This window comes from Limulus polyphemus, unplaced genomic scaffold (genome assembly GCF_000517525.1).
Source record: "Limulus polyphemus unplaced genomic scaffold, Limulus_polyphemus-2.1.2 Scaffold333, whole genome shotgun sequence".
Taxonomy (NCBI): domain Eukaryota; kingdom Metazoa; phylum Arthropoda; class Merostomata; order Xiphosura; family Limulidae; genus Limulus; species Limulus polyphemus.
In genome coordinates this window covers 135,987-150,098 of record NW_013665943.1, presented here as the reverse complement: position 1 = coordinate 150,098, position 14,112 = coordinate 135,987, and the positions used below count along the sequence as shown (strand labels likewise).

The following is a 14,112-nucleotide window of genomic DNA, read 5'->3' as shown; positions in this document are numbered from 1 at the left end:
TTCAGTTCCCGCCAACTGTAATCGCTGTCTTTCTTTCTCTCTGCCTGCTTCGTCTCCGCTATGTCTCTGTCTCCACTACTGCTTCGACTCCGTCTCTCTCTCTCACTGTCTAGCGCACTTATATACGATAATACTGCCTGTTCTAGAAACTTCTAAGACTCTCAACACGTGCTACCAGCGTCAATTGACTCCTGCTGTCGCAACGCACTAGCGAATCTTCTAGAATATTCGTCACGTGACCCCGCTGTGGTAACAGACTAGCGAATCTTCTAGAATACTCATCACGTGACCCCCACTGTCATAACAATATTTTCAATTGTCTTAATGTACGATGTCAGTTAGTTGATCTCAATTCTGTATGCACACATATATATAAATCATACATTACAGCAATTGCATATATCTTTTCTAAATATATATAGAACTAAGGGTACCTTGAACAAAAATAGTCAATGAAGAATGTGCAGTAACTAAGTAAGAGAGAAAATTTACAAACATGGGAAATATCAGTATAAAAAATTAAATCTGGAGAATTTCTAATGCTGTTTAATTTTCCTTTTAACAATTAAGATGTAACATAATAAGATTCTTTGGAAACTATTAGTGGTACTCAATTTGACTATTCTAAATATGACAGTGTTTAATTTTAAATCAAAAGTTATTGAAAAAAAAAGTGCTAAAATAATTTAGAAATTTAATTACCTACCAAAAATACATGGATTTTTACACAAAAATAATTTACAATAAATAACTGCCATTCATAATAAGTATGCGAATTGGGTGTTGCTGATTGTCAGAAGGATGTTGCTATTTTAAAAAAGATTTAGATCTTTTGGTTAGTTGGATGAATAACTGGCAGATAGCTTATAATAAATGCAAAGTAATGCATGTGGGGTATCCTGATTTAAGTTATAAGTATAATATTGATGGGAATAACCTTAATAGTGTCATGAAAGAACGGGATCTTGGTGTAATTGTTGATCAGTCTCTAAAGCCATCCAATCAGTGTGCTGTTGCTAGTGGTAGGGCAAGTAGAATTTTCAGCTGTATTTACAAAAATATTAAATATAAAACTAAAGAGGTTATAATTTCATTGTTCAGGTCAGTGGTTAGGCCTCCTTTGGAATTGTGTACAGTCTTGGGCACCTTACATTAAGAAGAGTATTGAATTGTTGGAAAGGGTTCAAGGAGTATTACTAAGATGATATCTTAAATGGAAAGGTTGTAATATAATACCTCTCAAGTTTAATGAGACCTAATGTGTTTAAGATTATTAAGGGAATTGATAGTATCAATGAATCTTCTTTTTTCATGTTTAATGGAGAGAATGGTAGAAAAAGGAAACATAAATATAAATTTTGGCAGAGTTGTAGTCATCTTTAGCTTAGTTTTCTAAAATGGTGGTTGGCCTCTGGAAGGGGATGCCTTCAGATGTGGTGGATGTCATAAACATAAGGGAAGGCTCAATAATTATTTAAGTGTTCAGGGCTAGATTTGGGTTGTTTTGTTTTTAAGTGGATGAGGCAGCCCCAACTGACCAACAGACCACGATATGTTATAGTAAGCTAACATGAAAGTTTTTGAGAGTATTCAACATACACTGATACAGTATATTTATTAAAACCCAGCTTTTATTATGGCTTTGTAACATAAAAGCAGAAATATTAACTCATAACAGAAAAGTGCAGATCTAAGAATCAGCCTAAAAACGTTGAAAAATAAAAGGTATTATTCAATAAGTATGCTTTCAAGTTTTCCAATTTTTCCTATGGTTTCTATGCACTTTTGACATAAACACATGGTTCAGAAAACCACTAAAATTGTTTATTTCTAGTTGCCTTTGTTCTCTATAACAGATATCTACTACTCTGCTCTAGAGAACATATTGCAGTAAAGTTGCATATACAAGTTGATAGGGTCAGCTACTGTAACATCCTTTACTGAACGAATGGAAGATGTCTGTATGTTGCAGCCAATGAATGTTGTGGGAGAATGACCATTCACATAGTGATGCCATTGGAAGAAAAACAATACAAAGTTTCTTGCAAGATCGAAACCTGTGTTCTACCAAATTTTACCTTTTTTCAACATGAACAGGTCAAAAGGGATTCGTCTTGAGTGATAAAACCAGTTGATTGATTCACGGGTCCACTAGAAGTGATAGTCCACTTGTCAATGCAAGGCTTCACCCTGTTTCTTTTTGCATTATGTCATGATAAAGATTATTTTACACTGAACATCACGTGTCACAGTGTCCAGTCTAGTCACTTCTCATTGTTTAAAATTCACTTGAGTTTTCAAATTTTGATCATTCTTAAAATTTCCTGTTTGACTCTGCTGTTATTAGGTGGACCTATCTGATACTTATCTGAGAATAACACAAACTCATATCTGTCTGCAGATAAAATTCTAAACAGTGTTTTGAAATCAGTGTAAGACATTAATTTTATTATTACTATTTAGATAAGATCTCAAATATTATGGATACAACTTCATCATATACAATTTATTTATATAAGTTTCCAAGTTTTGGTGCTTACCTTCAAAGAATTTGTAAAAATGATCAAATTTATCCATAAAATCCTTTCTATTATGTCTACCATGAAGAGTGGAACTTAACTGTCCCCATTTTTTTGAGTTTTTAATACAGGGTCCATATAACTGGTCCAAAATTTCACAAACAGCAGTAAGAAACCCTGCTAACATCTGCTGATTTAATTCTGCTTGACTACAAAAAACTTCCTGTAATGAATTATCAATAAAGATTAATAAATGTACTTAGGCTACTTCTAGATCTATGGTGAATCATGTTCAGCTCTTAGTCAAATCTAACTTGCACTTATTTTTAGGACATTATCTTTCAATAAAATACAAAGCTTTAGAATAGTTTTGATGTGTTGCATTATTTCTAGTCTTAAATTATCCAACAGTGCACAATGTATTATTTAATATCTGATTATGTATCACTGATATAAATAAACACAGGAAAATGTTGTGGTGTTTGAAGTTATTTAAAAAAGTACTGTATGCATCAAAGGTGAAAATATATTATTTAATTTTGCAATTATTGGTTTAATAATTAACAAATTTTAAAAGCAGTTACTAAAGCATAATAATAATATAAACAAACAATAGTCTCCCACAAATCCACACTTCAACAGACCAAGGTAATCAAAAATGCAATATAACATTGAACGAAAAAAGATCCAACATGAAATTATACTTGTCATAAAACATTATGTTAAGCCTATTATATTTTTTAACACTACATTTTTAATCTAGTCCCTTAGAGATTTTAAAGTATTAGAAGAGTGTATAATAATTGTATTTCAACCACACTATTTCCAAAACACACTTACTTCTTTACACACACTACAGCTTTATCTCAATGAAAGTTACTCTTCTCAACCCATCTAAACATTTGTATAAATCTTATCTTGCTTGCTCCAGCCTTTATACCTCACTATATTGCCCATAGCAAGTTAAATCTTGTGATTCTCTCCACCTACATCAATGCTTCATAAATATGTTCATCCCAGACCGTACACTCATGAACTAATATAAGTAAAGCAGAATAAGATTGCTGCCCATCTCTGATGCTTCATGGCATTGAAACCCTTCCAGCCATGGGTCTGATGTACAATTCCACCAGGTTTTTGTTGAAGGACTCGTCGATGTGGTAGCTCTGCTTTTCAAAATAAGGTATTGTGGTCACCCACTGCACTGTCTCTGGTGATGCAGTCCTCTGGGGCCTTAGGGCACTTGACTCGTAATCTGTAGGTAGCGGGTTCAAATCCCCATCACACCAAACATGCTCGGTCTTTCAGCTGTGGGGGCATTATAATGTGACGGTCAATCCCACTATTCATTGCCTTCCATCTAGTCTTACACTGCTAAATTAGGGATACCTATTGCAGATAGCCCTCGTGTAGCTTTGCACGAAATCCATTACTAAGAAACAAACATCAATGCACCCCTCTCCCAGATCTCCCACTTTTTCTTGATAGCAGAATGTTACGATGACAGTTTTACATGCTTGTTGAGGGTTTCTCTTCAGTGTTGAATAGCTTTAGTTATTTTAGTTACACCTATACTTTTAGACGTCTTATTGGGTCTTGAGTTTGTCGTCTATTTTCTTTATTTTACATATAGAAAAAATTATTTCTGAGAAATTTTAGGATATAAACTCACATATTCATGTCTCTGACACAGAGTCATATAGCGCTCCTACTCTGCCACCTCTGGAGTTTAGCATTACCTGGGCAATAGGGGGAGGGCCCTTTCCGTGTAGGATGTCCAGTTCCTCATATGCAGAGTGATGGAGTCTTACGGGGATCAGGAGCAGACTGGTAAGAATTTGGACTCTATTTTCCCGGTACCTTCCTTTGCTCAGACAGCTAATCATGAGCCTAAGACGGACATCCTGCCTTTGGCAATGTTTTTGCAACTAGTACATCAAGTTTGTAATGTGTTCAGCATTACTCCTGTAGCTTATTACTCTTCTTCTTCTTTGTTTGGGGGGGGAGTCATTCGGCTGATTACTTGGTCATTCTACCTTTGATAGATATTGCTGTGCATGCTAGCACATTTGCTAATCAAGTGAGGGGGTGCTGCTAATGCTATGTCCTCCCCATTTATTGGATCAGCCCACCTTAGCTTTCCATCACTTGGAGAAATCATATTTCGATTCTTAGAGGTTAGATCATCTTTGTTCCTATTTGGGATTCTATGTCTGATGCCACTATTCATTGTAATTAAACTCAGTTTTCCCAAGTTCGTCTGTCCCTTACAACAGTTTTGTGTTTTTCATCTTCTTCGCAACTATTGTGTGAGGCCTATCACAGGTCTTCTGCTCAATTTTCAGAGGATCTTAGTCATTTATTGATTTCTACTTTGTTAAGATTATCAGCTTCCACTCTCTCCTTGGTCTCTTGGTTGGTTTCTTGCTGGGATCTTTTGGAGAGGGATGCCTTGGTTGAGGGAGTTCGACTTCTTTCTTTGGCCCTTAGAGATGTCAGAGAAGCTCTTTTTCTCAGACATTCGATTTTTGAAGGTATTCCAGATTCCATCAAATCTAGGGTGGATGTGGCCTATCTCCACTCTTCTCTTTCAATCCTGGCCTCCCACATTTCCTGGTCTTCTACCGGAAAGTTTCCTGCATCTCCCATTATGGCTTCCAGACCTCCTGCATCGTCTCCATGTTCTATTAGAACACAATGGAGATTTCACGCTTATCAGTGGATATCCACTGCTTGTGTGAAGCACAGACTATGTTGCTGGTAACTACCTTATGGGGTCCAGTCCTGTGGAGGCTTGACTCAGATGGTTTGTGTCAGTATGGGAGACTTTTGCCATAGATCAGTATGTCATTCAAGTTCTTATGAGAAGATTGGTCCTTCATTTCACATCTCCTCCATTGTCTCTCATACAGGTTGTCTTTCCACTCCCAAAGGAACATTTGAAAACCAGTTGTCAAGTGCAAGCCATCCAGTACCTTCTGCTCAAGGAGTCCATAGAGCACATCAACTCCTCTCTCATGGGTTTTTATTCCTGTCTGTTTGTAGTACCAAAGAAGATTGGCACTAGGCAACCTGTCATTGACATTTCTCCCCTCAATCATTTCCTCCAGCCTCCGCAGTTTATGATGGAGTCCTTTCTTTCCCCTTCAGTTGCACTTTTAACACAGTCTATGAATGACAAAAGTTGATATTGCCAATGCCTATTTTCATATTCTGATCACGGATTATTCACGTCATTATCTCTGTTTGGTGCACAAAAGAAAGGTTTTTTTCAGTTTCACGCTCTACCATTCGGCCTCGCATCTGCTCCGTGCGTCTTTTGACGAATAGTTAGATCCTTTTTGCATCATCTTCACTCATTGGACATTCACACTCACCATTATATGGATGACTGGCTTCTCTCACTCCTTCCCACCACTATTCTTACTACCACACAATACCTAGTCCATTTAGGGGTATTTTTCAATTTTCCTCTCAGTTGGGCCCAACCTTCTCCTCTACACCTTCAGGCCATGGAATAGACCATTCTTCTAATACAGCTGTCTCTTTCTCCACTGGTGCATACAGTTCAATCTCTTTTGGGGATGTAGTTATCCTTGGAATCACTCATTCCTATTGGATGGGGTCCACATGCAATCCCTTGGTAGTTGTTATGAACCTGACAGAACATTTGCACAGATGCATTGGATTGTCTGACCAGGGGCAGTCTTAGTCATTCAGGAGCCCTGGCCAGAATTTAGTAAATGGGGTCCCATAATGATAAGAAAACTCAGAAGCAGATTAAAAGACATAGCATAGGGGGCCTTTCTATGTGTGGGGCCCCAGGCAATTGCTTGGATTGCCCAATATGTAAGATCGCTTATGGTCTAATGACCCTACTTGCTTCCAGCCTGTTTGATCTTGGCTGGTGGTTGGACAGGGACACAACAGTATGTGTCCCTCTCCCATTTCCCGTCCAGAGATACATCTTTTCATGGATGCTTCTCTATAGGGATGGGGATATTGTATAGGGGATATGGAATTCAAGGGCCTCTGAACAGAAGAGGAACCTTCTCTCCGCATCAATCTCATAAAGCTTCTAGCAGTTTAATGAGCGATGTTTCAGGGTCTCTCATTGTTGTGAGGAAAGGTGGTAATGCTTCACTCAGACAATTCCACAGTAGTCTCATACATTTCTAAGCAAAGGGTCACTCACTCCAGGTCTCTTTGTTTTCAAACATTGGATATTCTCTCTTGGACCTACAACCATTAGACTGTTCTTCTTGCTTGTCATGTTCGATGTGTAATGAATTTAGTGGCCAATCAGTTATCTCATCCCAACAGGGTTCTTCCCACGGAATAAATGCTTCATCCACAAGTTTTTCGTTGGATCTACTCTTGTTTCAAGACTCCTCAAATCAATGCTTTCACCACACACATGGGAATGCCCAGCTCCCATCCTTTTGGTCTCCTGTACCTCGCCCCAGGGCTTTGTGCATAGATGCTCTCAGCCAGGATTGGACAGGTTCCCTCTGAATCATTTGTTATCCAAAGTCCTTGCGCTGATTCACTCCTCATCCTGTAAAATTCTTCTGGTGTTGCCACATTGGCTGGCTCAATCTTGGTTTACACTCCTTCAGTATCTTCAGGAATGCTAACCTATTCTCCTTCCTTTCTGACCATCTCTCTTACATCAGCCTGGGTCAAACATTTATTTCTGGTGATCACCATTCCTCGATTTCATGCCTGGCTTTTATTCCGTCCATTCCACAACATTAGGGATTGACCTCTGAGGTGGTATCTTTATTTACACAGTCCATTTCGCATTTTTCTTTGGACGTTTATCAACAGAAATGGTTTACTTAATAGTTAGTGATCTCTCAGAAATGGTTTTAATCCTTTTCGTTCCAATGTGTAGCATGTTTCTCAATTTCTGACATTGACATGGTTATTTGACAAAGGTTTGGTGCCTTCGTCCGTTTATCTGTATAAGGCAACTTTGTTAACCACATTCAATTTTTCTAGAAGACAAAGGTTTTGAGTCCCCAGTTTTGTCCTTTCTTCTGAAATTTTAGCAGGTTATCTATCCTCAGTCCTTTCTAGGTTCCTAATTGGTATATCACGGTGGTTCTTCATGCCCTATCTCATCCACCCTTTCAACCTTTGGCATTACGTTCCCTATATCACCTTATTCTTAGACTTAAGACTTTTCTTTTGTTGTTGGCTAATGGATGTCAACATTCAGATGTGTTTGTGATTCATGTTCACAGGATTCTTTAGCATTCCACTTGTACGCAGATAAGTCATTTCTACCCAAAAGTTCAGCAGCTAGAGAGGCGATAAGGCTTTTTCTCCTATTCATCTTCTTCCATTTCTCATTATTATGACCTCTCGATTCCAGATTGTCTTTTGTACACAGTTCAGGCTCTCCAATGTTAGGTTGTGTGCACTAAAGAGTTTTGGGGTTCATGTACCATTTGTTTCTTCATTGGGATGCTACAGTGTTACGTGACTTATCCCCTGTCACTTTGACAGGTTGGATTTGTCAATTGGTTTGTATTGCTTACTCTGGGCTTTCATTGGAGGAGCAGAGACTTCTTCAGGTCTCATCTCATGAAGTTCACAAAATCTCAATGTCCCTGGCAGCTCAGTTGCATCGCCTGTTGGAGGAGCTTGTACAGTACAGGCTGTTAAGTAAGCCATACCTAATACATTTATATCTCATTATTTATAGGATTTGGTGGTTGCCTCCTCAAATGGTTTTTGGTTACACCTCATGGTTATTCTCCATGCCCTGGCTAGATTGTGAGGAAGGTGGGTGACTTCATTTCTTTTGTGTTTATTTCTATTCTTTTTTCTGGGACCCTCCTGACATTTTCATATGGATCCTACTAAGTGGTATGTGATGCCTGGTCAGACATGCTTCTTTCCAGATCTGCACTAGCTACCAGTCAACTGATAAAAAAAAAGATTTCCTGGAAACAATGAGCTCTGTTGAGATAGGGTGTTCCATGAGACCACCTTGTGGCTTTCCATGTGGTAAACAATTATATACACTACTGAATTGCCACTTATGGACTATCATGACTAAATCATAATGTGATTTTGCCCATCCCTGCTGACCCCTGGACTGAATAAATTGGAGTCAGTTTGCTTTTCAAAATAGGGAACTTGGTTCACCTACTGCACTGTCTCTGGAGCATCATTCCTCAAGGCTCCCTAAGGCAAGTTATTACCTAGTGGAGAGTGAGAGTCATTACTGCTCCCAGTTTCTAGTAGCTGGGATGGTGAACAGAGGCCTATTCCTTTTTGTGATGCTTTTTGTCTCTGTGGCTCTTCAGCCTTTACCACGCAGGAATTAGATTTCACATTGTTCGGGTAAAGAGCATACCTGTTCCAGAAGCAGTGCAGACCTCACTGGTGTCCTATTACTATATCTCATTTGTGCACACCTCTTTTCTACTGGCCTCTCCACCTTGTTAATGTGGGATTCTAACTATAGTGTGAGAAGATGCGTGTTTTGGAAGTTAAAATTTTCCTATACAAAAAATGTACTTTGAATAATACTGATCTCCTCACACATTCTTCCGCTCTTCCTTCCCACAATGACCGTTGTTTGGATCTGCTGATTTGGACAGTCTCAAAAAAGTGAATAGGAAATAAAAACGGGGAGCTTATATACAGATCTGTGATAGGGACACGCTGACGCAGGTGGAGAGAATCACAAGATTTAACTTGCTATGGGAGGTAAGTATTATCAGAAATACATTTTCGGTATAGGAAAATGTTAACATTCGTCATATCCATTATTAATGAGGCATTTTACTCAATTCAGAGTTCTTCAGACCAATTGGAATGCAACTAACACAGTAGTGGTGTGAATATTATTTATATAGGCCATATGTTACAACCAGAGTTGGTCCTAGGCAAAATTGTGGTCTCTGTGAACTTTGTATTCAGTGCCCCTGTAAAATTGATACTTGTCACAAAATCAGTCCCACCCATGAATATCGCAAGTAGATAAAAAAGAAGAAAATCTGGTGTAGTGACACCAAGATTTATTAAAGGGTTTTTGCTGTGTTGGGATATATAACTTGTTTATACAACCTGACTCATTATCTTTAAAAATTAATTTAAATTAACACTTCCATGAAGAGAATGGCAAGTACTCATGAGTGAGAGAGAGAGTTCATTTGCAGAGAAAGGATGGTTAAGCAGGAGAAATTTTGGATCTAGGGAGAATCCTCTCCAGGACATAGGACTGTCACCAATACTATGAAAGTCAATAACATTAACTTCCCTGCAACTGCTAACTCATGAAGATCTGCCTGCAGCATGCACACTATGTAAGCAGGCTGTGCAGATGGCCGAGGCCTGCCAGAATGGTGGTGCACCTGATGAGTATGAGACCATATGGAGAGGTCTCTGTCAAACCTCAGTTCATTTCCACTCATAGAACAACAACCCAGGCTCTAGTCAAAACCATCAGTGACGAGTGGACAAAGGCTGGATGTTCTGTTGTCAGAGAAATACAGCCATTTAACTGTTTCTCTAACAGGTAAGGTAGTAGACACACAGGTGAAGATCATGGCCAAAGTTCTAAAGGAAATGGAGAGTTTCACTGGCAAGTCATTGGCAACTCTTGACAACTGGAATTGATCAGACTGTATGACAAGCCACTATGAGCAACTTGTCACCCTCTAGTCATGGACCATAGAATGACTGACTACCTGTTGGGGTGGCAGAGTGCCAGCGAACAGCCTCCAGGAAGAGTTGAGATTATAGGTAACACCTCTTCTCATCACTCCTCTGGATCAGTATGAGAAGGAGAGGCTTTGTACTGGCACACAGAGTCTGTTGAATGATACCAAGCAAATCATGCCCCAACTTTCAAGGAGACCATGAAAGAGGACTTGAATCATTCCCTAAGACATTTCAGACAAGCTACTACTTGGAATCAATGAACTCCCATGCCAGGAAGAAATATCCACACATTCCCAAAATGAAAACAAACTAGATATTACACTGCTAAGCAATAACAAACACATCACCATAGGTGACCTAAACAGTAAAAACACTTGTTTTGGGTGCAGGATCATTAACACAAATGGTGGACATCTTCTAGATTTCTTGGAAGATTCCGATACTACTTTCTTCAATGATAAAACACATACTAGAGACTACTATCATATCAGTAATATCATGGTCCTCTGTATTTGTTCATCAATCTAACTAAATAGTTTTATATCCTTTAATGTTGGAGAAAATTCTGACAATGATCATCTACCAACATAAAATGTCTCTGACCTCTCACTAAATCTAAATAACTTGGGTTATACGTAAAACTTTAACTATTAAAAAGCTAATTGGTAAAAGTACAAATAGATGCTTGATGTTCTTCTTCAAGATGAAACGACCGAGGATCCCTCGAGATAAGTAGATACTACTCAACAATCTCAGAGTGCCTCATAAACACAAATGACAAGCACATACCAAATTATCAGACATAACCATCCATACCATGTGGAGCCACATATACAACTAATCAATAAAATACAAGAACAAAGAGGATTAAGAAATAAATAAATGAAAACAAGAAACCAGCAAATTAAAACAAAAATACATGGGCTCAGAAATCAAATAAAGATAACAAACACACAAAGCTGGGACAAATACTGTACACAACTAAACACAAAACCAATCTTAAAGATTTCTGGACACATTGAAAAGCCTCACTAACATCAACAAAACAAATAACCACATCTATCCAACACTAAAACACAACAGAAATCTGGCATACATCAATAAACAGAAAGCAAACGCTTTCAAAGAACAACTACAAAGCACATTCAAAACACTTTGTGAATACAGTAAACACCGCTGTAAAAATATATCAACACCAATACAAACCTAACTTCACCACAAACATCTAACAAAGCAAAAATGTTGCAAATTAGTAGAATGTTATATATTTTAGTTGTTTTTTTTACAAAAGTAATTAAAGTGTAATTTGAAGTGTAAGTCTTCAAAAACAAATAAATTACACTTCATTAAATATTCATAAGCCCAGCTAACTAAAAATATTCTAAAAAACAGCTTTAAAAATAAAATAAAAATCATAAAATCAAATTCTAACCAGTTTTTAAATAAATTTTATAGCTTTCTAGTATTGGAAGCATATTCACAACATATATGTGTACATTTACAACACACATATATTGCAAAATACACAAAATATAAATAAAAATGTACTAATTTTCATGCTACTTATTTTTTCTCACTCTCACCTCTGGTATATTTCGAGTTGTAAGCTCAATATCTAATCTAATTCGTATGAAGTATACACAAATTCCATCAAGAAGAACATCTTTCCCATTTGTCACAATAATCCTTGGTATCAATTGAGATTTAGCTGGTGCATTCACTACTCTGCCACATTCTGTTAAAAAATGTTATAGCTTATAAAATATATGGTATTTTATTTAAACAAAACAACAACAACACAAAAACAAGACAGTGCTTAAAATGAGATTTTCATACTCTTATCATACAACAACATTTATGATATTACCATGCAACAGACAGCAGGGCAATACTTCAAAACTGTAAAAGTAGTGAACTTTAATCAGAGTCACTTATATCACAAGAATAAGACCCTATGATTAAAACAATTAAAAATGGATTGAGGCTAGACCATGTCATGTAACTAGGTTCATTCTCCATGTTGGTTTAAAGAACAGTTGCTGAATATGTGCTGTAAGTCTAGTACACTGTTTTGGAGACTTATTGAATCATAAACTTGATTTTATTCATTAATTTCTGACAGAACTCTCAAGTTACTGATGTATTTACATGCTGTTCACTTCAAGAAGGGTCTACATAATGCATCAGAAAATCGTTCAAAATTTGCTTTATTTACTTAACGTATTAGCATTACACCTTCAACAAGAACATTTTTTGTAATGAACTCTATCATTTACTTTGTACCTGCTGCACTGGTCAAAGTACTTTTCTCCCTTTCAGGATTGCCCTACATTTTCTGGGTAAACTAAAACACATACAAAATCACAGTAATAATTAGTGGGATTAACTGCAATAATGATGGTATTTGTCTTTTGCAGGGATAATGGGAACAATCTTTTGCTGAAAAATGGCTACTGGCCATCAGTTGTGCTGATGTGATTTCACTGAGAACACTGCTTTTCTTCAAATATTCTTATGTTGCAGTTATTCCAAACCACATACAAATGCCAGAAGCATCAGTTTCGAAGTTGACCTGTACGTGCAAAGTCTCAAAATGCTAAAACGTTACCAGTGCAGAAGGTGAAAATTGAATGATAAGATGCATTACAAAAAATGTATACTCCTGATGAAAGCATAAAGCCAAAGCATTATGTTAATAAAGAAAACTGAAAGATTCTTTGGAGTTCACAGTAGTTTCATTTATTCACATTGTCAAACCCTTTTACAAAACTATAGGATACAAAGGTAAGTGTATGAAAACACTACAGAGTGATTATCAAGAAAATCTCATATCTAAAATGATTGTACCTTAAAAACATTTTGTCCTGGGTAAACTAAAGTTCACTACTGGCATGTTACGAATCAAAACTTTTATTTAGAGAAGTTTGAACATGCTTTACAAACTCACAGAATAAGCCTTTGTTATTCAAAAGAATTAAACATACCAGGTCCAGGTGGCTCTGCAATTTGATAGAAAAACATCAAAGATCTTGAACCTCTTTTCTTGATGAATTTACTGCACATTTCCACACCCTAGTTTAAAAAAAAAGAAAAGTCAGTTGTGACAAGAAAGAACACATAAGAATGTGATACATATAATGTAGCATAAAAATATTACTTTCAAGCTAGCTATCTGTATTGAAAATGAAGCAGAGGAGAATTGAAAGGCAATGATCTGTAGCAGTGGTTCTCAAACTTTTCACTCTTCTGTACCACTTTTTTAAATGAAAATAAAACATAAAACAATGACACCAATGTTTCCATATGCACAATCATTTGATTTGTGTGTAAGGTTCAAATAAACACATTTTACATGTTTCAGTGGACAGCATCATGGTTTATAGTTTAAAAACAACAAACTAAAAACCTAGTAGCAAAAATTAATAGTTTTAATCCTTACCCATTAAAGGGAAGGTTGTGATTGTTTTTTCTTGCACAACTGAAGAATATGTGGTGCAGTTTTTGTCAATTTGAAGGGATGAAAACACTAGCAAGTTCATGCAGCCATAGTGATGAAAGTATTGTGTATAAGTACACGAAAAATGAAGTTGAGCTCATTATAAATTAATAATTTTTATAATAATTTTTCACATACTACCAACACTAGTTACAAGTGGCATAGTTTGAAAATCCCAGATGTACAGGATATATTCAGCTGCTAAGATGAAGAAAGATTTTTAAAAATTTATAACTAAATATTAACCCTGAAAATAAATAAAGAATACATGTGGACCATGCTTCTCTAGATGAATCCTTAATGGTTAATAGTTCAATAACTTCCAAAGGTGAGTTTTCTGGCTAATTTAATGTGATATTTTCAGTGTTGGTGTGAACACAGTACCGTGTATGTACACAGACCAACAGCTGACCT

At 36.8% G+C, this 14,112-nt stretch overlaps 1 protein-coding gene across 1 annotated transcript in view; it reads right to left on the bottom strand.

The window, feature by feature from the left end:
- LOC106457450 (dynein heavy chain 8, axonemal-like) overlaps positions 1–11,857 on the bottom strand; it is a 459,787-nt gene extending 447,930 nt beyond the window's left edge. The window contains exons 1-2 of the mRNA XM_022383398.1: positions 11,786–11,857; positions 2,541–2,742 (exon numbers count right to left, since the gene is read on the bottom strand). Of these exons, the coding sequence (XP_022239106.1) occupies positions 2,541–2,706 (166 nt within the window). The 5' untranslated portion in view covers positions 2,707–2,742; positions 11,786–11,857. The remainder of the gene's footprint in view (positions 1–2,540; positions 2,743–11,785) is intronic.
- Between the last annotated feature and the right edge of the window lie 2,255 nt (positions 11,858–14,112).